Raw genomic sequence first — 24,426 nt, forward strand, 5'->3', positions numbered from 1 at the left:
ATGTAGTCTACATGCAGAAAAGCTTCTGGCACAAACTTCTTAGGCCTCTTCTCAAGAGCCTTAAGCCTGAGCCCCTGAAACGACAGAGCTCAAGTCAAATCAGGAAAGATGAAGACCAGAAAGGAATACAAAGAACAATACTTTCTGGTCACTTGTTTGTTCTACCTTTCTAAACTGGTCCTAGTTCAGCTTCTCTTACATATGCCATTATCAATTAATCCAGCTATTATGATGTTTCCAATCTCTCTAATTTAGGCAAGTACTGACACAGTGCTATTTTTCCTACATGACCCAGATGAAATCTTTTGACAGCTCTAAAACTCTCATTTATTTCCTCCTGTAGATTCCTATTCTGTGGCCCCAGAATTACTACAGAGGAGACATACTGTGAATGGTCCTGTAGAAACAGGTGGGTAGAGTAAGGGAATTCTAGCAATGGGCTCCCCACCTCCAACATCAATTTTTCTTTCTTCTCTATAGTATTTAACAAGCAAGCAGAGAGGGAAAGGCTGGCACACAAATGAGAGGATGCTGCAAAGAGCAACCCCAAGCTTTTTAGGAATCCTCATATCTTTTCAGGGGTTATTGGCATTTATCTGGAAAATCTCTTTGGAATATGTCTTGTGTGTAGGAATGCATAAAAGATAACACCTTGCAAAAGTCAAACATATAGGTTTAATAATGTGCAACTAATGAAGATGGCTTATAAATGAAATACCCACCTACACATTTAGTTCCCTAAATATATTATACTATTAGTTATTAAAGTTAGATCTATAAGTACAAATTTTCAATATCTTGGAAAGTAAATCTGTTTTTAAATTAAAGAGAAATTATTACTCTATTTCTTAGAAATAAAACTATCAGAATATAATTCAAGTGTAGCTGCTCATAGTCACTGAATAAGTTTAAATTTGATAATAAAACATTTAAGTTTCAACCAATGCACCTTTGCTGAAGCACATTTAGCTGAAATAACTTCGAGTCTGGTTTATTTCCATCACATATAGTACATTTTTCCAACAAGAGCATGTACATTCAATATAGAACATTTCCAGCAATAGTTACAGTCTTTCTAGTTTCCTTTCACAGTATATTTTAGTGCAAAGCACTGGGAAGGTAAATGTTTTTCTAGCTATAGAATCATTTTATTAAGACCTTGTGGATCTTTAACATTTTAAAATTTTATACAAAAAGTATATAGATGGACAGGGTCCCTCCTAAGTACAGGTGTGAACCTATATAAAACATGGTATATTTTCTGCTGTACCTTTTATAATTATAATTTGACACAAATAACTAAAAAATAAAATATTCCCTAAAAGTACAAAATATTGATACACAAAACCTGCCCAAAATTTCATAAAGATAGATGTATTTCTGTTTTCCTAAAATCTTGATTACAAAATGGACAAGAATTAATCATTTTCTAAATTTTACAGGAGGAATCAAATATTATCTAAAGTGGTCCTTTAAGATTTTTCTTGGGAGAAAAAAAATCAGGGCTTACACCCGCATCTTCCTTTTGTAGCAATATTTAAGGAAATAAACTAGTATCATAAGAAGTGGTTGTGCATGGATTGTCTGCATCCATAAAATATCAGTAAGCTATTTATTACCTTTATATTAACATTAGTAAATGTGTGGTCTTTAAAAAAATAGGAACTGAAAATAAGGTTGCATCTATCATTAAAGTGCTTTGTATAAAATTTAAAGAAAATAGGGGAATGTTTAATTTTCATAAAACCTACGTTTACAAGTGAAAATGTAATAATCCATGCATGAAAATGAACTGGAACTTTCCTATAGTGTATACTTTAGGATGAAACTTTCAAACACTTAAGTGCTGGAGAACAAGCTAGAAATAAATGGATGTAAAAATAATTACAAATATTTAGTAAGCTAAATATTTATAATGTGCTGATACTATTTTCTTTTGTTCCTAACATACACTCACTAGAAAATCATATATCTATACAATTCAGATGAAAATGTTGCCAAATAAAGTGAAATAAAACTAAAATCACTAAGATATAAAGTCTTTGTCAATTAAAAATTGATATTTTCTTCAGGTTGTTGAACACTTAATCAACAAATTGTTTAGAAAACAAAATTTGTAACATTTTTGTAGAAATTGTAGACCAAATGCACAAGGTCAAGGGTGGTTAGCTGATGGACTGTGATGACAACATGTAATGTCACAGCTACTTGAAAGTGCTGGAATAGGCAGTGCCTTAGAAACAAGTGGTTAGATGGTTATTATTTTAGTCAGAAAACAGCAGTTATAGTTGAATATTTAGAAAAATGTTTCTTTTTTTTCCTCTTAGTACCATTTGAAGATGTTTAGTGGTTCTAACACCAATTTAAAGTCTTTCCACAAAAATGAACTCCAAACCTTTTCGTACATCACTTGAAGTTATCTGAGGAGAAATGGGAATAAATGAACACTTTTGAGTTTACTAATAAAACCTTGTTTTTAAAATTATGCAACAGTAAATTACTTCTAAAAGATGGTTTCATCTCAAGTTTTCCACACAAATAAAAAAATGTGTGATAATCAAACCACAACATTTAACCTACACAGCACTCAAACTAGTATTTTGCTTTAGAACCTGAATCTGAAACTAATACTCATTAAATACATTAAATGCCTTAATACAAGGGACACAGGTACAGAAGGTGAGCTTTTAAAATATATATAGACTTGCGAAAACAAGTATAGCGAGTCTACTCATTTTATATTGCATTTTTAAAAAATCTACGTTTGTTCCAAACCTTCTTTTAAAAGTAGTTTTTGGCAGGGCGCGGTGGCTCATGCCTATAACCCCAGCACTTCGGGAGGCTGAGGTGGGCAGATCACCTGAGGTCAGGAGTTTGAGACCAGCCTGACCAACATGATGAAACCCCATCTCCACTAAAAATACAAAATTAGCCAGGCCTGGTGGCTCATGCCTGTAATCCCAGCTACTCGGGAGGCTGAGGCAGGAGAATTGCATGAACCCAGGAGGCGGAGGAGGCAGTGAGCCGAGATCGCACCACTACACTCCAGCCTGGGCAACAAGAGCAATACTCCATCTCAAAAAAACAAAACAAAACAAAAAACCAAAAGCAGTATTTTCTTTCTTCCAAATATGAATTTTAATTTTACTTTTCTTACAATGCACAACCACAAAAAAAAACCCTAGTTAACAATATTAACTATGTTAAAATTATCACCAAAAGTTTATTAAAAGAGAGGGAAAATAAGAGCATCTGAAACCTAAATAAGCATTGTTTCCATAGATCAAAACTAAAGAACAGTAACTAACACACACTCCCAAGGAGAAGGAAAAAAAATCCAAACTTCTATTTACCAACTTTCCCCCTTTGCCTGGAAGCACTATGTTAAAAGTAAATGATAAATGCTAATCATTTTAATTCAATTTGGGGATTTTTTTTTTCTGAGTGCAGCACTTTATTTAGCCGTCACAGATAATTTTACAATAATTACAGTGCCTCAAAATATTTTTTCCTATAATTATCACCTTCACAAGTTCATTCTAATATATTTAACTTTCCTACAATTCATTAATTAGTAGACTAAGTCACTGAATCAAATTAAACCTGTGCAAAGTTAGTTAAACAGAAGACTTCTATTGTAAACATAAGCCAATATAAACGTATATATTTTACAACATTAAAAGGAAAGCACTGACCCTGTGCCATCTACCTATAACTAATTGCATTGTCCTGTGGAAGATAAGTTCTGAAGTTAACTTTTGTTCCCAAGCCACTGGAATAAAGGTCACTGAAGAGGTAAATGCAATATGCACATTACTCTTGCAGTTCCCACTGCCATGAGATATATGGAAGCAAACGTGTTAAAATGGAACCAGCTATAAATTATGGTCAAATGATTTTTTTTTAGTTCGATGGGGGGAAAAAAGCAAAACTCTGTAACTGTTCCTCACCAGACAAGAGCCTTAGATCTTGTACTTCGGCCTTTGGTTTTGTTTCCTTCAGGTGAATTGGAAGCATTTGCCTTATGAGTTTTCTTATGATGTTCAAGATAAGTCTTTTTGGCAAACGCCTTTCCACATTTATTGCATCTGTGAAGAGAAAAGTTTTTTGTGACTTTTACTTCAATACCGACGTCAGCTACTTCATACTTTTTACTAGGAGAGTTAGAAGTGCCATCATGTTTTGAATCACTATGTTTTGCTTCATCCCTCGAAGGGCCTCTTTTTGCCACTTTATTTAGAACAAAATCAATAGGCTTTTTTATAGCTCTGATCTCTAAACTGGCTGTTATTTTCCCAAGATAACGAGATGACTTTTTATGAACCACAGTTATATGTCGTATCACATCGCGTTTCCGACGAGTTTCATAAGTGCAAAGAGGACACTTGTAGAATTTAACATAAATGTTATTTCCATCTGTGTGCAACTCGATGTGTTTAGTCAAGTTCTGTTTGGAAGTAAACTGACGTTTACAAAGTTTACAGTAAAGTTGCTTAAAGTCAAAGCCAGCTGAAAGTTTTGGTTTCCTGGTTTTTTGCTGGCCACCTGCAGCTGACGGACTAGTTGATTTAGGGCTTTCAGAGTCTTGTTTAACTTTATTTTTCTGTGCTGCCGGTGTGTTCTTTTTTTCATTTGAATGATTTGTTCCCTTTAATTCATTCTGTGGAGAATGGGTAATGGAAGGGGGTGAAGATTCTACAGAATCTGCTGGTTCAACTTTAACTTTTATTTCTGAACTGTTGGCAGTATTATTAGGGCCTTTCTCTCTTTTAGAGTTTGTTCCAGAAAGAGTTATCTTGTGGACAATTTGCATATGTCTTTTAAGCATTATTTGTGAACTATATTTCCTCTTGCAAAGGAGGCATTTGCATGCAGTTAAATTGTATTCAGCCTTTGAAGACGACTTTTGTTTTCGAGTCTTAAAAGATTTTTTAGGAGAAATAGAATCCAGGAACAAAGGTTGCCCAGGCTTTGTTGCTATATCAGGAGTAATTGAATCCCTCCTTAGTCCTCTATGAACTTCATCAAAATGCCTCCTTACATTCGCTTTTGTAGCAAATGATTTACAACATACTGGACAACTCCTACTTAATGGAACTAGAACATTCTTACTGCGTCCTTTAGAGGACTGGTTTGGATTCTTTCGTGTTTCAATGTACTTTTTTAGTTCTTCCATCTTTTTCTTGTGTACTTTTCGAATGTGACGGCGAACACCTCGTCTAGAATTGAATTCTTTTCTACAAAGACAACATATCAACTGGTGACCAAAATCAGAATTGTCAGAAGTTTCCAAGTCAGCCTGCGACTCCTGAGGTTGTTCATCACATGTAGGTGCAACTTCATCTGTAACAATCTCAACAGGAGGGGGCTCTACAGTTTCCACCTCTGTATCTGTAACCGGTACTGTTTTTGACTGTTCAGTGCTAGTTTCCTGTATTTGAACTTCGGTTTGTTCAGGAGTACTGCTTGACTCTGTGACTTCAATAGGATTATCAGTCCTTGAAATATATTGAAACACTGCATTTTGATTAGTTTCTATGGGTTCTAGCTTAATAATATATTCTCGTTTGTCCACACTTGGATATATGGCTTCTAGGAGATCATTTATGGCTTGACTTTGTTTATCATTTACATCAGGAAGGTCTGTTAAGGAAAAAACAACATTTTAATCTGAAGTAATTAGCCTGCTCTAGCCCTCTAATATTTTAAGATATATGAACCTTTATCTCAGAATCTATTATATTACCAGTTTATTTTTATAAGAGCATTATCTACTTTTCAATATTCTACAAAGACAAAAACTAGTATTAAACTAAAATTTCCTTTAATTTAAATTCTCATCAGGATACACAAAAACGTTAAGGAACATATATAATCTGAAGGACTACTTTTGCTTCAAATGCACTTAATACAAAATATATAAGCACTTAAGTGTCCTAAATAATGATATTTCATAGTTAGTCTGAACGTTTTAGACTAGCAAAGGCAACTCAAATTCTCATAACTCAAGATTGATAAAACAGCATGAAAATGTTACTACATAAACAAAATGGTATTTTTTAGAAAACATAACAGCATTCCTATTAGCTTAATCCATAATAGTCTAATCTAATCTATTTGAGCATCTTATGAAAATGAAAGATTTGTAAGCAAACACGTAAACATAAATGGGATGATGTGTAGAAGTATTTGCTAAACTCAGTCCTATTACACGTCTTCTTAACATGACTCAATTTTACTAAAACAAATGATTAAAACTATACAGATTTATTTAAAAACCATAGGTAATTTTATTTCCTTGTATAATAATTACACCCTCTACAAGCAATCAACTGTTCTATCGTAACAGAGTTGTCTAACACTGGTTAGGATTCCACGTATTACTACTCTAAAATCTAGCTACAAATTTAGTACCAAATCTGGTATCTATACCAATCAGGAAGTGATTCATTATAGCTCTTCTAGTCTATTCATCTGTTTTTTAAGATGAATAAAGTAGTGTCTATAAGAAAAATACTTTCACAAAAGTATTTCTAGAATGAGTATTGCCAAGACAAGTGCACAATAATCTAGCAAATCCAATTTATCCATTTCACTCTATAAGTTAACTCTACAACTAAAAAATAAATAACTACCTAAAGTCAAGACTAATTTTCTACTAGTATTTTAAATTTAAAGTTTAAATCTCTACAGACTGCTTTTAATTTATATCTCAATGAGAGAACAGTAAGATCAAATAGTAGTAGGAAAATTTCCAGGTAAATATAAAATTTTATTTAATCAATGCTCTATAATATACTTTAAGCCAGCTTCGTTATAATTAAAGCCATACTTATTTGGAGATTGCATTTCATACCGATCCCAAAAGGTTAAGTTGAAAATGCACAGAATCCACAATGCATCTATGGTATCAGACTGACAAAGTAAGTTCTATATTTTGTAAATCAACAAAGAGTTAAATCCCTAAACAAGAAATAATAAGGTAACCCAATATTGAATTTTTTTAATTTACATTAATTCTTTAAAGAAAAAAAATACCATTAGATATATTGCCAGCTTAATCACACAAAGACAATATACTGCATTCAAAACAAAGATTCTATTCCAGAAAGACTTTATATTAGTCTGCTATCTGCCTTTATCACATAAAGTTATACTGGATCTCAAGTTAGCCTGTAACATAATGTAATTTCTGAGAAAATGACTTATATAAATTTTTCTGAGAACAAACCTGATCTTCAAATCAAGACCTAGAAAACACTAGGAAGATTAATAAAGACTTTTTGATGCTCTCCACCATTCCCAAGAAATGAACAAATTTACCTCATTCTTTGTTCTTTATTCCCAACCTTCTCATTTACTTAAGGGAAATCTAAATAAGTGATCAATCACATCTAGTTGCAAATTGTTAAAGAAAAAAGGAGTAAAAGAAATATCTATTTATGGCCCATATAAACATTCTAAAACAATATCCAATATTTTAATACAAATAAATATCCTCTCAAATGTCATCTTTAGGAAAACCCAAGTGGAAACTATTGATATCAAAGTACCTAAGAAACTGAATGTAACACTGAGTCAAGTATTTAATTTTATTCTCCATCTCCACCTAAAAATTATCTGTAACTAGACATCATTATCAAATTATCAGTAACTAGACACCATTTTAATGCAAATGTATAGTTGCAGTATAAGAATACTTAGCTATAAAATGCATAACTGAATATATGAAAAAAACTTACTGTCATCCATCTGGAGACTTGGTGGGCAGTAGAATTTTTTATGGGTAATTAAATTTGGTAATCCTCTGAAGAGACTGCGGCATAACTTACATTCAAAAATAGTGTCCACATCTTTTAATAAAATATGCTTAAGTTGTTTAGTTCCTGAGAGAAAAAAGAAAAGAAAAACTTAACACAAAAGGTAACTTTAACATGCACTTTTAAACTGGACAACCACTGTTGACAGACCAAAGTGTATTTTGTCTTTGAAAACAAAATATAGGCATTGCCAATTTCTACCACAGTATATGTAGAACTACGTTATAGACTAAATTCTAAGCAAAACTCTACTATCACTTGGAAATCAGGACAACTAAAATTGATGCTTCGTTCCCACTTCAGCAGCCAATTAATTCTTGATATATCCCAAGGCAGTGGTTCCGACATGAGGTTAATCATTACAATGAGCTGGGAATAAAGATGTACATAGCCCTCCCCTAGAGGTTCTGATTTAACAGATTTGGAGTAGGGCAGAAAAATTAAACGTTCCCCATTATTCCCTGGCAAACTTTTTGGCTGGTTCTTTCAAGCTCTTTTCTGTATAAGGAAGTAAGCAAGGAGTTTTTCAATACATTTTCCCGATTCCTTAAAGAAAGTCAAAACTGTATGACAGGATTGCCTGTGACTTTTCTTTTTAAATTCAGTTCAAATTACTTCAGGTTCTGGGCCAGCATGGGATTATGGCTATTTAGCGTGATTCTCTACAAAGTAGAGAATCTTTGTCCATAGTGAGACATAATTTTGAACTTTGCTTACGCCTCTTGACGGCACTACAAATTCATTCAAAGCCTTTCTCCCTTAAAACATCCCAATTACAATTAATTATTGATGTAATTACTAGTTTAATGCCTATCTTATCTACTAGATTATACACTCCAAAGCAGCCAAGAATAAGCCTTATTTATAAGCGTAACGTATTCAGTTCTTACAATGCTCAAAAACTATTTGTTGAAGAAACGCTATTAATCTAGGGAATCTAAGTACTATGAAAGAATATCTTTAGGCAGAGAAAAAATAAATGGCAAAAAGCACCCGATCTTTAAAATAAAAACATCCATCAGAAATAAAATACAAACGGAAGGTCTTCAGTCACTATTTTCCTACAGCTCTTTGCCACAGGTAAGGTGGCAAAACTGATCTGCAGTACTTTACTAATTAATGTACCTTTACTTTCCTCAAATTAAAAATTTTTTTTAAATGACAATATATTGACTTGAACAGAAAAGACCCAAGTACCCTGAAAATATCCTTAAGACTGTCAAGGTGCAAAGTGTTGTGTCATTTAAGAAGCATTTAACCATTTAATAAGCACTGGGACTACTAAAGAGTATCAACTATCTTAGAAGAATAATTAATATAGTAGGGTCTATAAAAGTTAAATAGATCGGATTCAATCTTTTGCAATCTGTTTACATTTAATCTTTGAAGTGTATTTTATCATTTTGAAAACGATGATAAATCATTTCCCCTACCCCAACATACACACGGCGGGGGAGGGGAGAGAATTATTGTTGATTCAAGCATTCAAAATTCTACTGCAAAAAAGTTACCAGGTTATCACAACTTTACTAAGTCTTGAGAGATTCCAAATCTGATATTATCTACTTCTGTGACCTTAAAAAGCTTTATAATCTTTGTACTTTGGTTTACTCATGTTGTAAAATAGAACAAACCTAACCAAACCTAAGTTGAAGAATTATTAAAGAAAATATGAACCTAAATCCCAGGGAAATTATATACTTGAGTATCTACTGGAAAAAAATGTATAGAATAAAATAATTTCTACCATTTCCCAAATCCAAATCTATGTTTACTCCACTAGTCCTTATTACCACAAACTCTAAAATATAAATTTAAAAGATTCAGAGAATAGCCTGAGTGTTTTTATTTACATAAAAGTAAATTCTCATATATATATTTCTGAAGTCCATTTCACATTACAAAATATCCTGGCAACGGACTGCTAATATCTTTAGTTCATAGTTAACTTCATAAGTGAGTGACAAACTATGAGAGGTAGACTGATTTTAGAAAATGCTTTGGCTCAGCCTCTCTAACTGACCTATATATAGTTCTCAGGAAGTGTAGGTGAGTATAGTAGCAGTGGGAAGAAAACAGGAAACTTTTGTACACTGATTCTAAACTACAAAACCTGCTAGACCCATAATACAGATTCAATTCTGCCTTTAAGGATAGTCAAAAAAGATTGAAGAGGAACACCAAAATATGTCAACTAGGTTTAACTTAAGAATTCAACTTAAGATTTAAACAGGATACATGTACATGGCTGCAAATTTAAAGCATAATCAGTCTGTAAACAACATGAGGTTATACATACAAAATAGTCAAGTGTAAAATATAAGACTGCATCCCTATATCAGACATATCACTTTGCCTACCAGCTTCTCAATCACAGAAAAATAAAGAGGCTATCAATTTCTTAACTAGTCCTAATTATACAGTTAGTTATATTCAGTAGGGACTGTATATTTATTCTCAATAAACATCCAAAAAAAAGTATTTGCCTCTAACCTTAACTAATCAATCTTAATTATCAATCACAAATGCTTCCCCTTACCCCCGCCACCCTCTCTCCACACAGAGAGAGAGAGAGAGAGAGAGAGAGAGAGAGAGAGAGAGAGAGAGAGAGAGAGAGAGAGAGAGAGAGAGAGAGAGAGAGAGAGAGAGGGAGAGAAAGTATGTGTTATTGTTGATCCAAGCAGTCCAGATTTCTTTCAGGTCCACAGATACACCAAATGTTCCCTTTCCCTCACTTTTCAGGCCTTCACCTATGTTTTATCCTCTCTGACTATAACGTTCTCCCACTTTCCTGATCTGATTCACTTCTAATAATCCTTCAGATCCCAGTATAGATGTCACTTCCTCCAGGAAGCCTTCAATAATCAACTTCTTCTGTTTTTTTTGTTGTTGTTGTTGTTTGTTAAAAATCCTTCACCTACACTCTCATAGCACCCTAGACATCTATACTAGCTTATCCACAATTTTGTAATTAATTACTTTTCCATATCCCCATTAAACTGGAAGATTAGAACAGAGAAGATATCTCTGATGCTCACCGTTACTCCAGCCCTCAGGATAATGTATGACTGACATTTGCTAAATGAAATACTATAGAGCTCTATGTATAAAAAAACCTTCTCTAAAAATAAGATTTTATAATCTATGTTAACTGAGAAGTCAAAATGAGACTTTAAAACTTTTCTAATTCCACTTATATATTTAACAAATGAGAAAATAAGGTGTGTCTCAGTCCACAAACAGAGATAATAAAAGTTTTTCCCTTAGTTTCAGTCACCATTTAAGATTTTGTTATTTTTTTCCCCATGGAGACGGAATGACTTTATTCAAAGTCAGCTACAATTTTCTGATTGCTCTGCTCACTTACAATTGGACACAGCCAACTGTAAGTGCCTCTGTCAATAGCTAAAACTTCCTGTCACCTGAGACAACAGACATGGTCATCTAGACAGCAACATAAAGTTCCTCCACAGCTCTTGATGTTGAGAAACAGACAGCCGTGCTGACTTCCTTCTTCTTTTCCTATATTGCTCTCTTTCTTGCCTTAGGGTTTTAAATTATCTTAGAAATCACCACTTACTGCTTACATAGATCAGTACCTTTCAAACATCCAGCCCTCCAAAGGAAAGGCTTTTGATAGCTAAAGATTAATGACTGTATATTCCAGATTTTCACACATAATAGGTGCTCAACAAAAACTACTTAAACTTCATCAAGGGTTTATCTTGTGTTATTCTTTAATAGCAAGTGCACTGCATGTACTGATGAAAATGTTTAAAATATGTTTTCAAAAGGAATCAGTATTCAACTTTACATTAGGTTGGATGGCAGTCACATTACAATATGATAACATTAATTCTAACTCTTCTATGCTAGACAAAGATAAGGTTTCATTTTCTTAATGCACTGACATTTTGGTCAATGCCCATTTTAAGTGATGAAAAGAATGCTTCTTAAATGGTATATTGCTTGCTTACTATTGGCTCAAACATAAACTCAATCTTCTTTAGGATGACCACTTAATTACAATATCATCCGAACACTGCAAGCAAATAAATGTACGTTCCTCATCACAACTCCTGAAGGAAATTTCTTACTGATCATCCTTAACATAAGGATTCAAAGATACAAAGAAAACTTAAGAAATTGAAACTTTTGTCCTAAAACTATCACCTGTAAGGGTTGGTTAAAAATATATATATGTGTTCCTTATAGAGCACTGCCACATACCACAATAAACTTATAAGTAGAATAAAATTATCTTAAGGTAGCGCCTACTTTGGGAATCTTTTAGTTTAATCTAACAAACACTTATTGAGCACAAATTAAATACCAGGTACACTGTTACTCACTGGAAATATGAAAGATACAGTCTTTCCCCCACTGAGAAACTCACAGACTAATACAAACAGCTGTTGTCTTGGGAACGTAACACCAGATGACATGCTTTGAAAATGAATGTAAGGAAAACCAAATCTACTTTTTTCTTATTAAAAAAAAAAAAACTAGCCCCATTTTAAATTTCCTGTAACTGCTATGTAACAACAAAAAAATAAAAGCCATCATAAGTATTGCACTCTCCCATGTACCTCAGAAAAATCATGTCCACCCTACGCTTTGCCTTCAGAATCAGGACTGAAGTATCACCATTCAGTCAGAAATTAAACTAATTGCAATTAAAGTTGTTTCAAGGAGAAAAAAAAAAAAGCCTAAGTTAAATGACCAAACCCAAATTCAGAAAGATAATGACAGCAAACATCACATGAAGCTAATTCTCATTTTTCATTACCATACTATTAAAGTTACAATTTATTCCTCCCTGAGTCAAAAAAAGAGTTCCCCGCACGTACTGCTCTAACATATTCTACATGTAGAATCTTTTTTCTACAAATTATATATTTCTCTTCTTACAATATTATATATTTCAAGAATTTAAAAAGAAGATGTCAGCTTCATATTAAAGACCTGTCTTGAATACCAGACAAAATTATTATCCTTCTCTTTTCCCCATTTTTCTCTGTCTAACCATAGGGGCATTCCATAGTTCCTTTGCCTCTAGCAGACAACTAAGAGATTCTGAAAGAATACTGAACTCAACTAAACCAATTTAATAAACACATAAAAGACATTTAATAGACATGTAAAGGTAGTACACTTTTTATCTGCTATTTAAAATTTTGTTTTGGTTTGGGGAGAGAGGTCAAAGAGGAAGGAAGATAAACCGAAAGTGTTATAGAGAGGAGGGAAATTTGAAGACATCAAATTACAAACATGATCCTAGCAGGACAACACAGCCAAAGCAAGACTACACAAAGGGTAAGGCACAGTCAAGGTAGCACAAGAAACCAGTGGTTCAGAGCAAACAGCAGGTCTCAAGTCAGCCAATCATCAGGAATTTCCAACAGGAAAACCTGTAGCTGCAAAACACACAGGCTTCTTTAAAAATGAGGCATCTGTCTATGGACTGATATCAACAATAGTTGACTCTACAGTTAATAAAGCAAAGGTACACAAGAGTATGCAGAGTGAGCTACCATTCGTGTTAAGAAGAAAATGAGGGATATAGGTTTGTATATGTATAAAAGGTCTCTGGAAGAAGACACATAAACCATGTAGCAGTGTTGCCTGAGCAAAGGGGAACTGAAGAACAGAATAGTACAGAAACTTATTTTTTCCTCTATACCCTTCTGTACTTTACTATTTAAAATCACAGACATGTATTACTTATTATAAAAAGAAAATCCCATTTAATTTAAATTTGCAAGTTAAGCAGACTAATAAAGGGATACCAGAAGTCCATAAGAATTTGTCATTTCAATCCAAGAAAACAGTTCAAAGCAAAAGCTCATGTGTCAGGCAAACAGGATGGGTTAAAACCGGTCAAGCAGTCAGTATAGCACACATGGAGTGGTGGACATTAAAAATGAGTCAACTCCTTCATAAGACAGAACCTTTTATGAACTTCCAGCTTACATAGGAATTAATACCTGGTCATAGACAGCCCAGTGTAGGCAGAAGGTGAGACATAAAAGGAGATGATACAGCAGCTGAAGATAACTATCTGAGCTTGAAGATAAAGGTAGATAACCTAACATGTTACTACTGTTCAACCTGATTTATACCCTGTTATGACTTAACTGATTTATACTCTATAGGTTAACAAGAGCAGAAGCATGGACTTCAGGGTTCTATCTTCAAATATCTGTCAAAGATATATTAGCACCACCAGGATAGTTCTTTAAATGCAATGTATGTGACCTAATTGTAATGGAAAGAGTCTAGAAATAGATGAGTCATTGAGGGTGTACTTGGGAGTAGAGTGGAATAGGAAGAACAGAGCCTCAGAGCTAGAAGGGATCTTTGTCCCCAAATTATACAGTCCAGACTTCCGTACCATTCTCCCAAGGTTTTAGTATCAACTTAAATGCCTTAGTGCTAAAGAAGGGTTACCATAGTAGATATTAGATTAATCAGAAATGCAAGAGATTACTATCTTGAAGATATTAAAATTTCTTAGTTACAGGATACAGTAATGAAGTAAAATAATTCTTTTTTTAATCCAAAATTAGTTTCTTTGTACCACTCAGCATATTTCTAAATCACCTCTAACTTAAACTGTTGTGTACTCAGAAAATTAAAATAATAGTATTTTCAGAATTTGCCTGAATAAAACATAACGCAAAAGGCAAATTTGCTGATATCATTTTAAAAGGAATGCAATTCAAAACATCAACATAAAATGGCTTTGTAATTGTACCATTTCAAATTACCTGTTTCACTGCCTCACTTCTTTAGCTAAGGGAGTAAAAATATGACAGAAAACAGAGAACAGATATGATCACAACACAATAAGAAAATAATTAATTTAATTTTTAAATATCAGCCTTCTAAAAAAGATTCCAAAATCTTTTTTAATTCTGTACCCACACAGATTTTGGGTACAGGTTCTTGTCGAAAAGACAGTTTTTTAACAAGTCAAAGCACTTACGACTTAACTAATTCTAACTTCTTAATAAAAAAAAAACTATAATAAACTAATACAGTATAACTTCATTAATTCCAAATTAAGAATTTTAAAAAATAAACCTATAACAAGTAATATTACTAAATATGAAAAGCTATTGCTCTCATTTCCATGGTATGAGAAAGAACCAAAAAAACCCTTTAAAACACTATTCTAAAAGTAGCTAAAACAAACAATTTTTTCTGTTAAGCCAGAAATATAAATACTGTCCCTAATAAGTAAAATTCTATTTTAATTGAACTTATCACAAGAAAATTTGACCTATAAATTATCCGTTAGTCGAGCACAATTATCAAAAGTAAAAATCAAGCAACAAAAAAATCCCTAAAATAGTTTATACCACCATCCAATATAAGGATAGGCACTTGGTATACACTCAATACTTCCTAAATTAAATATAGATAAAAGCAATGCCATGAGTACTACAGATGAAAAGTCTAAGAAATGGATCTTTTGGAGAGTCAGAGAAAAAATAAATGTTTTAATTTAGATTCTATTTTTTAGAATCCTAAAGTAAAGCAAATGTATGATTCCCCCTTTATAACAATTTAGAAACAAGCATCTCAAAAAATTTCTCATGAATACAAAACAAGTAGTTACATATGAATCATTTTTTCCTTTGAACCTCAGAGATTTTTCATTAAGGTAGTTAAGATTTAAAATAATGATGAGGTATTCTAATCCTCTAAGTGTTCATCAGTCATATTTATTTCCTTGTTCACATTTGAGTGAATAGTCTGCAATGTCAGAGAAGCCAAATATACAAGGGGTGGCCAAGTGGATTATAGGAATCACAGCAACCTAACATCTTACTGATAACACAGGGGTGCTAACAGTTCCCAATCATTTTACACGTTGTAAGTAACACCTATTTTAAAACACTGGATTGCAATTACACAATTATATTTATTATAAAACTAATTCTTATTATCAGCTAACGAAAATAAAATCTAAGCAAATGTATCTGAAGATACCAGGGCGGGAATACTGTCTTTCTTCTATCTTGTGCTCTATTAAAGATACCAAAACTCCACAAACTCAAGGGTTAGGGAGAAAAAGGCGAATCACATAAACATAAATAAGGTAATTAATCTAGAACAACTGACATCTCAGACATTCTGAGTAATCTACTGTACCAAAGCTCATGAACACCCAGAATAATTTACTGCCTTTTGAGAGTTTACACAAAACGTGCCACAAGATATCAATGGATCTTTAAGAACTGTGCTTTACCAGAAAATACACCACATAATATATCTCTTTAAATCATACTAAACAAATATATTTTAAAATTAATATACCATATATAGTACTAAAGAATAATCTCTAGATCAAGTCAGTATTTATACATCCACTTTTTTAAAATATGAAAATTTTAAATATTCTATAAAGAAAGCCAACATATACATTTTAATGTTTTTTAAAATTACTTCTAAGGACTTCTAGGTAGTTTTAACTACTATGTGAAGATTGAAAATATATCCTAAAACATTCATACCTGATCGAAAGCACTCAATTATTTGTTGAATACCAGATTTGGATGTCTGTAGTGGTTGCTGTAACAAAGGAGGATCTCCAGGTTCCAGGATATAAACTACATGGAAGACAAACACCCACCCCAATCCCCACAAAAAAAGGGTTATTTAAATCATTTACTATTAAAGTAAAACAATGGCTTTCTACAATTACATTAAGGATAATCACACTTGTGCCCGCACACACACACATATATATAATATGTAGATATACATATAATTAACCATCATCTTTGTAAGGCAAAATGAAACAATGGAGAAAAAAACTAAAACTATTCTCCATTAAAGGCTAAATTAAGGCTACTTAAGGCTAGATATTAGGTTTCAATACAAAGACCTTACTATTTTGGTATTATTTAGTACACATTCTTCATGTTTGCCTTTTTATTCCCCTTAAAGAGGAACCACTACATTTAATCAAAATTCTAAGGCAATGGTGGCCTAGCCACACTTAACCATTCCAAAATCCTTTGGATAATCTGGTATAACTCTGGATATTTATGAGCAAAATGTCAAAAATCACTGCCTAAAGAAATAACTGAACAAGTGCACAATGATGGATGCAGAATAATGTTCACTGTAGTGCTCTGCAGCACTGTATATAATTGAGAGAAATTTCAAACAACTTAAAAGTCTCTTAATAGTGACCAGATTAAACAAACTATGAAATGTCCATGAAACAGACTTTTTCATGACTGTTAGAAAGGATGAGCTAGTTCTATGTGTATTCACAACAAAGCATAGCAATAATTGTTAAGCAACAAACACAGGTTATAGAATATGATCCTATTTACATTAGTACATAGGTACATGCAGAAATATATAAATTTAATATATATTTGTATATATGTACAAATGCTGTTAGGGTGGATTTTCAGGGATAATGTTTGCTTTCTGCCTCACACTTCAATGCTGCCTCAGAGTCTGGTTTTAGAAGTATGCATTTTAGAAAGGACACATTTTACAATAAGTAAAATAATCTTTCCATTTTAAAATTAAAATTTCATTTTACATAAAGAGGTTTATATATCCCTAATTCCCAAGATTCTCAGATTAGTAGTATAGATACATAATAAATTACAGTAATATGAATAAAGGCAAAAGAAAAGGAAAACTGGGTTTCTTCATCAGCTATCAAATAGAGACGGTTGTGATAGAGAAAAACTGACCATTTTAATTATCTCTTTTTTAAATATGCTATAATGTTGTACTCAACTATGACCATTGTAACGCAGGATCATCCACTTAGGGTGAGGAGAAATGAAGGGTCATTCCAACAATGTGTGCTACTCTTGCTTCAGGGTTTAGTCTTGGACAGTACTTAGCTTTCTGATAAGGGGGCTAAACTAGCCTACTGTATTATGTATATAGATACAGGCTTAGATTCTCCTTTATGCTTCAAATTTAGTGCTCAGTGTACACAAACAAGAAGAATGATGTTTTGGACCAACTCATTTCATCAAACAAATTTTCCCCAATTTTAAGAGACACGTGGCCTGGTGCAGTGGCTCAGGCCTGTAATCCCAGCACTTTGGGAGGCTGAGGGAGGAGGATTACTTGAGCCCAGCAGTTCAAGACCAGCCCGGCAAAATGGCAAGACCCCATCTCCACAAAAAATACAAAACTTAGCCAGGTGTGGTGGCTCATGCCTGTACTCCCAGCTACTTGGGAGGCTGAGCTGGGAGGATCGCTTGAGCCCGGGAGGCAGAGAGGTTGCAGTGAGCTGTGATCATGCCACTGCACTCCAGCCTGGGCAACACAGCAAATCTCTAAATTAATTAATTAATTAATTTAGGTGTATTTTTGATTAATTAAGAACACACACACACACACACACACTCATTTTGAGAATGTCTGACATTGGCACTAACTGCAGTGATTAAGAACACAAGAATCCAGACCTGGACTGTCTGTGTTTAAATTCTTTTTCTGCCATTTACTAGATACAATTAGGGCAAATTAAACTCTCTGATTTCTCTTTTCTCAGATTTAAAATAGAGATTTTCGAAGTACTTAAATTACAGGGTTGTATAGGGGTTAAATAAGCTACTGCAGGTCAACTGCTTAAAACAGAACCTGGGACATAGGAAGTGCTCAATAAACATTCTACCATCACTATCATCAACATGCATCCATCAGTTGCTTTCCTGACAACAAAAACTAAAAAATCTTTTTTCAAAATCAAAGAGAATTAAACCTCTTAGGAAAACAGAAGTTTGTAAACAGACCAGTATCATCTACTTGAATAAATTGATTTCTCCTATTTGTACATTATAGCAACTGGTAACTACTTACAAAAAAGAAATGATAACTACAAAAAAGAGGGTGAAAACCCACACAAATGTAAAAAACTAAATGCTTCAAAGTCTCCCTCTATCAGTTACAAGAATTCTAGAATTGGAGAATGAAAAAACCGAAATAAATTAGGGATGGATACTGGGAAAAACATACTCTTCTCCTTAGACCTCCTTCATTTACAAATGTGTTCCAGAAAACCTTCTATATAAAATACACCAACTTCCACTTCCACATGACAGTACCTCATTTTAAAGCTAAAGCAAAATATTCTTACCCATCACCCTCAGAACACTACTACCACCAGAACACATACACATCCTGAGATAACATTCAAAATAAGCCCGGGATTAGCTTAGCTGTGCCTGGACACAACCACTTGGTAATACACATCTGTGTAGCTCCCACTCTAAAGAAACAATTCTTCCTTCACTTGAAAACATACTCAACTCTAGAAAACTTTATTATATTAATACTTTATAAAATTGCTTCTTACATATCCTATCATCCTCCCAAGATCAGACCCACCCAGGTTACATGACCATTTAGGGAAAAAAAAACAAACTTTCTCCAACCAAACAACCCAAATCCTCAGAACATTTTTCCTTATACTCTTTCAAAAACACACTTCCCAGAATGTAACACTGACTTTTGTAAGAGTCTCTCCTCCCTTAAAACAAGGCCCTTAAAAGATTCTTCTACTTACGACGTGTGGGACTTGCTTACAAATACTAGGGGGAGAGAGAGTAGGTGGAAGGTAGAGAGTGTGATTGGGGGAGGAGGGGAGGAAAGAACATAGAAGAAAAGAGATTGTCCATGTAACAACAACTGATGGAGTTGTGTGATGGTTACATCAAGTTCCTCATATCATCTAGTTTTGAAGGTTTGGAAATTTCTATTAATAAAATCTTAAAACATAACTAAGAAAACATACACCGTCAGAGTTATAGTGCCACCCTTCACTATAAATTGACCTATCTCTTCAAGGCAGAATGGCCTCATCAGGAATATACTGATCTCCTCTGGAGACTCACCCAGTATTCATAATCCAAATGTGGACAGATTTTTATTAAACATTATGTCATCTTCCCTCCATCTGTGGACATGTTCTTTTAAAAGCTATCACACTACAACGTATTTCTTTCAGTTGTGGAAATATCCTACCCACTCAGCATATGCCTTCCCCTGAAATAATGACAGTGAACTACCCTATAAGTTAACAAACTTCTAGCTTTTCATTCAACAAAATTCTCAGAAAGTTTGATTCAAGTTAAGAAGGCAAGGAAACAGTAACTACTGTTGATGTGATAAGTCTGAGAATTAACCTGCATGGAAAAAGTTTCTAGTAAAAGATGATGAAAATTTTAAACTAATACAATTTTATCCGAGTTCCTGCTAGTTGGGGAGAAAAAAAAAAAAAAGCAAAACATTTCAATACACATTAAAAGTTCAAGTCTAGAAAATATCTTTAAAAGACATTAAAGTCTTCAGAAAACTTCCACTACCAGAACATACTAAAAAAGGTATAATCACAAATTAGCTTCTTTGTTTACTTCTTTATGTCTAACTCTTCCCACTCAAACATTTTATAAAAAAAGGACCTTATCTGTCTGGTTCACCACTGATATCCCCATTGCCTTCGACAGTGCCTAGCTCTCAACGGGTGTTCAATAACAATTTGTTAAAGAAATGAATGATCAAATAAATTTCTTCCTAAATAAGATGGTTTCATTAACTAATTCAATTTCAATGATTAGAAGTGTTCTCAGAAAAAAGAAAAAAAAATCTAGACGAAAAGGTCAGTGGAATATGAGGTTAAATGGCATTCACATCTGTATAGTTCAAAACTAGCAAACTCCATTCAACATCAGTAAACCATAAGTGATATATCTGCAGTTCAAATACACAAAATATGCAGTGTGAAAGGGTCCTGAAAGTTAAACACGTTAAAGCAGTTCAAAAGAAACTGGATCCCATCCAAGGATTGCCTGTTTTATTAGTAGAGGTAAGTTATAACTGATCTCAGCAAAGTACAGTAGAGATAGGGTTGCAGTACGAATTTTATCCTCATCTGCAGCAAAGTTTTCTTAAAAAGGAAGCTCTTCCCTTCTACTGATATTTTTTTCCATTAATCAGAAAATTACCTAAAATGAACTCTACTGTGATAAAATCCAAGCATATAAGTGAAGCTAAAATATTCCAACAAAAAGCAAGCAAATGTATTAAAAATCTGATAACTTTTAGGTCAAAAGTAATGATAAACATCTGCCTTTAAACTAGGAGAGCACAGTCTTTATTTGATTTAGTGATGGTATGCATTCAATGATTCCCTTTTAAGTTATACCTTTTAATGATTGCCATAAAGCATATCAAAGTTCTAGGTAGAAAAAACTTGTCAACAGTAATATCAAGTTTATCAAAATTAGAAGTTTGCTAGTACTCCTATGAGACTGCCGAAAAAACAACTTGTTTCACATGATAAATTCAACTAAAGCGAAGTTTTCATTTACATAAAATACCCTGGAAATCTAGTAATGTATTCTAACCCAAATAAAAAAAGAGATTTCTCTTTTATTTTGCAATAATAATATGTTCTGCCAGAAATTTTGTTTAAAGGTTGCACTTAGCAAAACCTGATTCTCCCAATGAGTTCCAACAAACTTTTTAAAACCCAAACTAAACTCACTTTTAGACTTTCCGAACTACTTGTTAATAAAATGCCTAAGAAACTTTTAATTTTAAAGTTTCAGTGAAACAATTTCAGGACAATAAATCTAGTATTCTACGTTTTCCTTTCTCCTCAGTTTTAAACACTTACAGACCATAGGAGTATATTAACTGGAGGATGCCTTGAAAGAGAAAGAAAAAAGACTGAGCGACTGATCTTGTGGAAATGATTTAAGGTGACACTTGTAGTACTTTTTTTAAGGGATCAAGCAGGGGAGACCTCTTGTTTGTACAAGCTTTTAGCTTCATAACTGGCTTATGCTGGGGAATATTATAGCCTGCCTAAGAATAACTACTGGGGCAGGAGGGAAAAAAAACTAGAAAGAAAGAGAAGGCAGAGTGGCTCTGATGGAGGGCAAAGCAACTGGGGACGAAGAGGGGTCTACCTGGTTCACAGCATCCGTGATGATGGTGGTCAGTCTGACAGTATTTGTCCCTTAAAGGCATTTTCAGTGGACTCGACCTACTTTCCTTTCACTGTAAGAAGCTCTTCATTGCGGCGTGGCTGTTGAAAGAAGCACAAACCCGTCACTCGCCCTGAACTTCCTGGGGGGTACTGGTTGCATTTTCCAGATACGTTCCCACCATAAGCCATCCGTTTTCCCTCCACGGACCCGCACCTCCCTCTCGAAAAGAAAACAGAAAGACGCACAAACCCTCCTGCAGCCCAAACACCCTACACAGGTTCATCGCCCTACCCGGAAACGCAGCCTCGGGTGCGCAGCGCAGGGCGAAGGCCTGGCCAGCTGCGCGGGCGGCTGCGGCCTCGCCGTCCCGGGCAGGCGCGCGGAGAAGGAGCGCGGAGCGCGGCGGGGACCGCCGGGCTCTGGGACTACGGAGGTGCCGCTCCCGCCGACTGCGGGCTCACGCCGCGCCCTCCCGCTACGCACGTGCGTTGGGGTCTCCCTGGCGGAGACCCCGTTCCCACAACCAAGTGCGCCCAACTTACTCAACTCCTAGGGCGGGCCGGCGGGCGGAAGGAAGGCAGGCAGGCCGGGCAGCCGCGGGGACAGCCTGGCGTGGGAGGCGGCTGCGGGCCCCACCTGGCGCAGCCTCTGCTGACCACGCGAGGGAACCGGGACTCGGGCCCGACGCGTTCCCAAAGAGTCCCCGCCGGCGCTGACGCGGAAGCGCCACAGCTCACCACGTCCCTCCGCGGGCCGAGGCGACTGCGGCGGCGGCGGCTTACGGCGTCCTCCGCGCTGTGTGGCTAGGCGGGTGGCGCGCGGGCGGAGGCAGTTGACAGGAGGAACCGCCCGGCAGCAGGCGCCGCCGCCACCGAAGGAGCCGGAACCGGAGCGGGTAGGACCTGAGGCTCCCCTCGCTGGGGCAACGGCTGCCGCCGCAGCCCGGGTCCTTCCAGCGCCGCTCCACCTGCAACGGTCCCTCAGGCTTTAGGAGAGGGGCGGGGAAGAATGGGGATCTCCCCCCACCTTGGGCCTTTTCGGTGGTAGTTGTTGTTTCAGGAAACTTTATTAAGTCAGTCTCTCTTTTTCTCTGTCGTCCACTCCTCCGGAGAGCCCGAGCTACCGCCGCGGAGCGCGTAGGAAGGGGGAAGCAGAGACTCTCCGGCAGCGACAGGGAGCGACTGACTGACCCCGGACGGAGATGGGGCGAGGGCAGGAAGTGACAAGCTCACTGAGTGGGTGGGGGTAGTGTGGCCGGCACGCCCGGGAGCGCCGCGCGCATGCGCCCGGTTGGCGCCCCCGCTTGTGCGGAGGCGACGCGCTGTACCCGCTGCCGCCGGTGGGGAGGGGACAGGGTCCGCGGGGGCGAGGGCCGTGTCCAAAAGGAGGAAACCGGGGCAGGGGACACCAGGGCCGCGGCCGGAGTCTCGGGCCGACCGAGAGCCGAAGCCCAGGGTGAGGTGTGAGGTTTGCGGTGCGGCGTGCGCGCCCACGGAGACGGGTTGCTCCGCCACCAAACTGTTGCTCTCGGCGTTCTCTGTTCCGTGGAACTGAAACTCGGGGAGGGTTAGGAGAGGGGTTAGGAAGCGGTGAGCAGATGTATGAGCCGTAAGTAGTGATGATCCCCAAAAGGCTGTCAGTGCATTGCTAAATGGCAAAAGTTGAACTTATTTTTTTCTTGCCAACAATTTTCGAAGCGTGCCTCCCGGAACTTGGGGGTTGTTTTATCAGGCCCAAGGGAGGGAAAGCATCTATTGGTAGCAGATGGGTATTTATCCCGGCAGCTCCGCTTCTCAAACCTGAAAGTGGAGTTGGGTCACGTTAGCTCACGCCCTTTCCCTCCTCTTCTGCGCCCGTATCCTGCTTGGAAAATCCCCGAAGATCCCAGTCATCTGTCAAATTCTGCCAACCGAGGACCGCTTCTTGGGGGCGAGGGAACCGCCCCCGTCGTTTTCCTCCCAGCTCCTGGAACCTAATTCTTGCTCTTGGTGACATCAAGCAAATATGTGTCCACTGTCGGTCAGGAAATTTTAAGAGAATAAAGCCCATTCGCCTTATCTCCGATCTTCCCCAAGATCCACTGAAAACCTTTCCAGTTGGTCCAACTTAAGCTGCCATTGTGCGGGGTCCTAGAAAAACTGAAGTTTAGTAGATAGACTTTGTTTAGAAGAGAAAAAGTTTAGTTTTCAAAATCCAAAGGAAAGTTTGTAAATTAATACATTTGTTACTTTAAAAACCAGGCGCAGTGGCTGGTGCTTGTCATCCCAGCACTTCGGGAGGTCAAAGCGGGAGGATCGCTTAAGCCCAGGAGTTAAAGACCAGCCTGGCAACATGGCAAAACCCCCTCTCAACCAAATTTAAAAAAAAAAAAAGCCGGGCAGGATGGCGCGTGCCTGTGGTCCCAGCTACATGAGAGGCTGAGGCAGAGGGTGGGGGACGGTGGTGGATGGCTTGGGTCCAGGAGGTGAAGCGTTTGCATTAGGTCTCCGGGGATTGCAGCAGTTTGATTATAGGGGATGACAAGAAAGGGATAGAAAGATGATCTTAAACACACATTAACCAGTCCCATAAGCGGTATGATCATATATATCGGTCCAATAGTCGAGAGGCATCACTTA

At 36.2% G+C, this 24,426-nt stretch overlaps 1 protein-coding gene across 2 annotated transcripts; it reads right to left on the minus strand.

Moving 5' to 3' along the window:
* Nucleotides 1-656: 656 nt before the first annotated feature.
* ZNF800 (zinc finger protein 800) lies at nt 657-24,090 on the minus strand. 2 transcript variants are annotated; one of them, XM_017873822.1, is made up of 6 exons: nt 22,351-24,090; nt 21,788-21,906; nt 16,343-16,438; nt 7,743-7,886; nt 3,951-5,643; nt 657-2,420 (listed from the first exon to the last, which is right to left on the minus strand). In XM_017873822.1, coding segments are annotated over exons 2-6 (1,995 nt in total). In that variant the 5' UTR covers nt 21,849-21,906; nt 22,351-24,090; the 3' UTR covers nt 657-2,419. The 2 variants fall into 2 exon arrangements, with proteins under 2 accessions (XP_017729311.1, XP_017729310.1); XM_017873821.1 differs by lacking the exon at nt 657-2,420 and having other exon boundaries at nt 3,132-5,643.
* Between the last annotated feature and the right edge of the window lie 336 nt (nt 24,091-24,426).

Source organism: Rhinopithecus bieti, unplaced genomic scaffold, assembly GCF_001698545.2.
Source record: "Rhinopithecus bieti isolate Rb0 unplaced genomic scaffold, ASM169854v2 scaffold_7683, whole genome shotgun sequence".
In the NCBI taxonomy this organism is placed as follows: Eukaryota; Metazoa; Chordata; class Mammalia; order Primates; family Cercopithecidae; genus Rhinopithecus; species Rhinopithecus bieti.

Bases quoted from the DNA above. Each gene is read 5' to 3' on its own strand.
- ZNF800 (XM_017873821.1), bottom strand. From the start codon at position 21,848: ATGCCTTTAAGGGACAAATACTGTCAGACTGACCACCATCATCACGGA. The intron at 16,439-21,787 runs GTAGACCCCTCT...TCTTCCATGTAG, and splicing joins TCACGGATGCTGTGAACCAG to TTTATATCCTGGAACCTGGA. The intron at 5,644-7,742 runs GTAAGTTTTTTT...TTTCCTTAACAG, and splicing joins AAGTCTCCAGATGGATGACA to ACCTTCCTGATGTAAATGAT.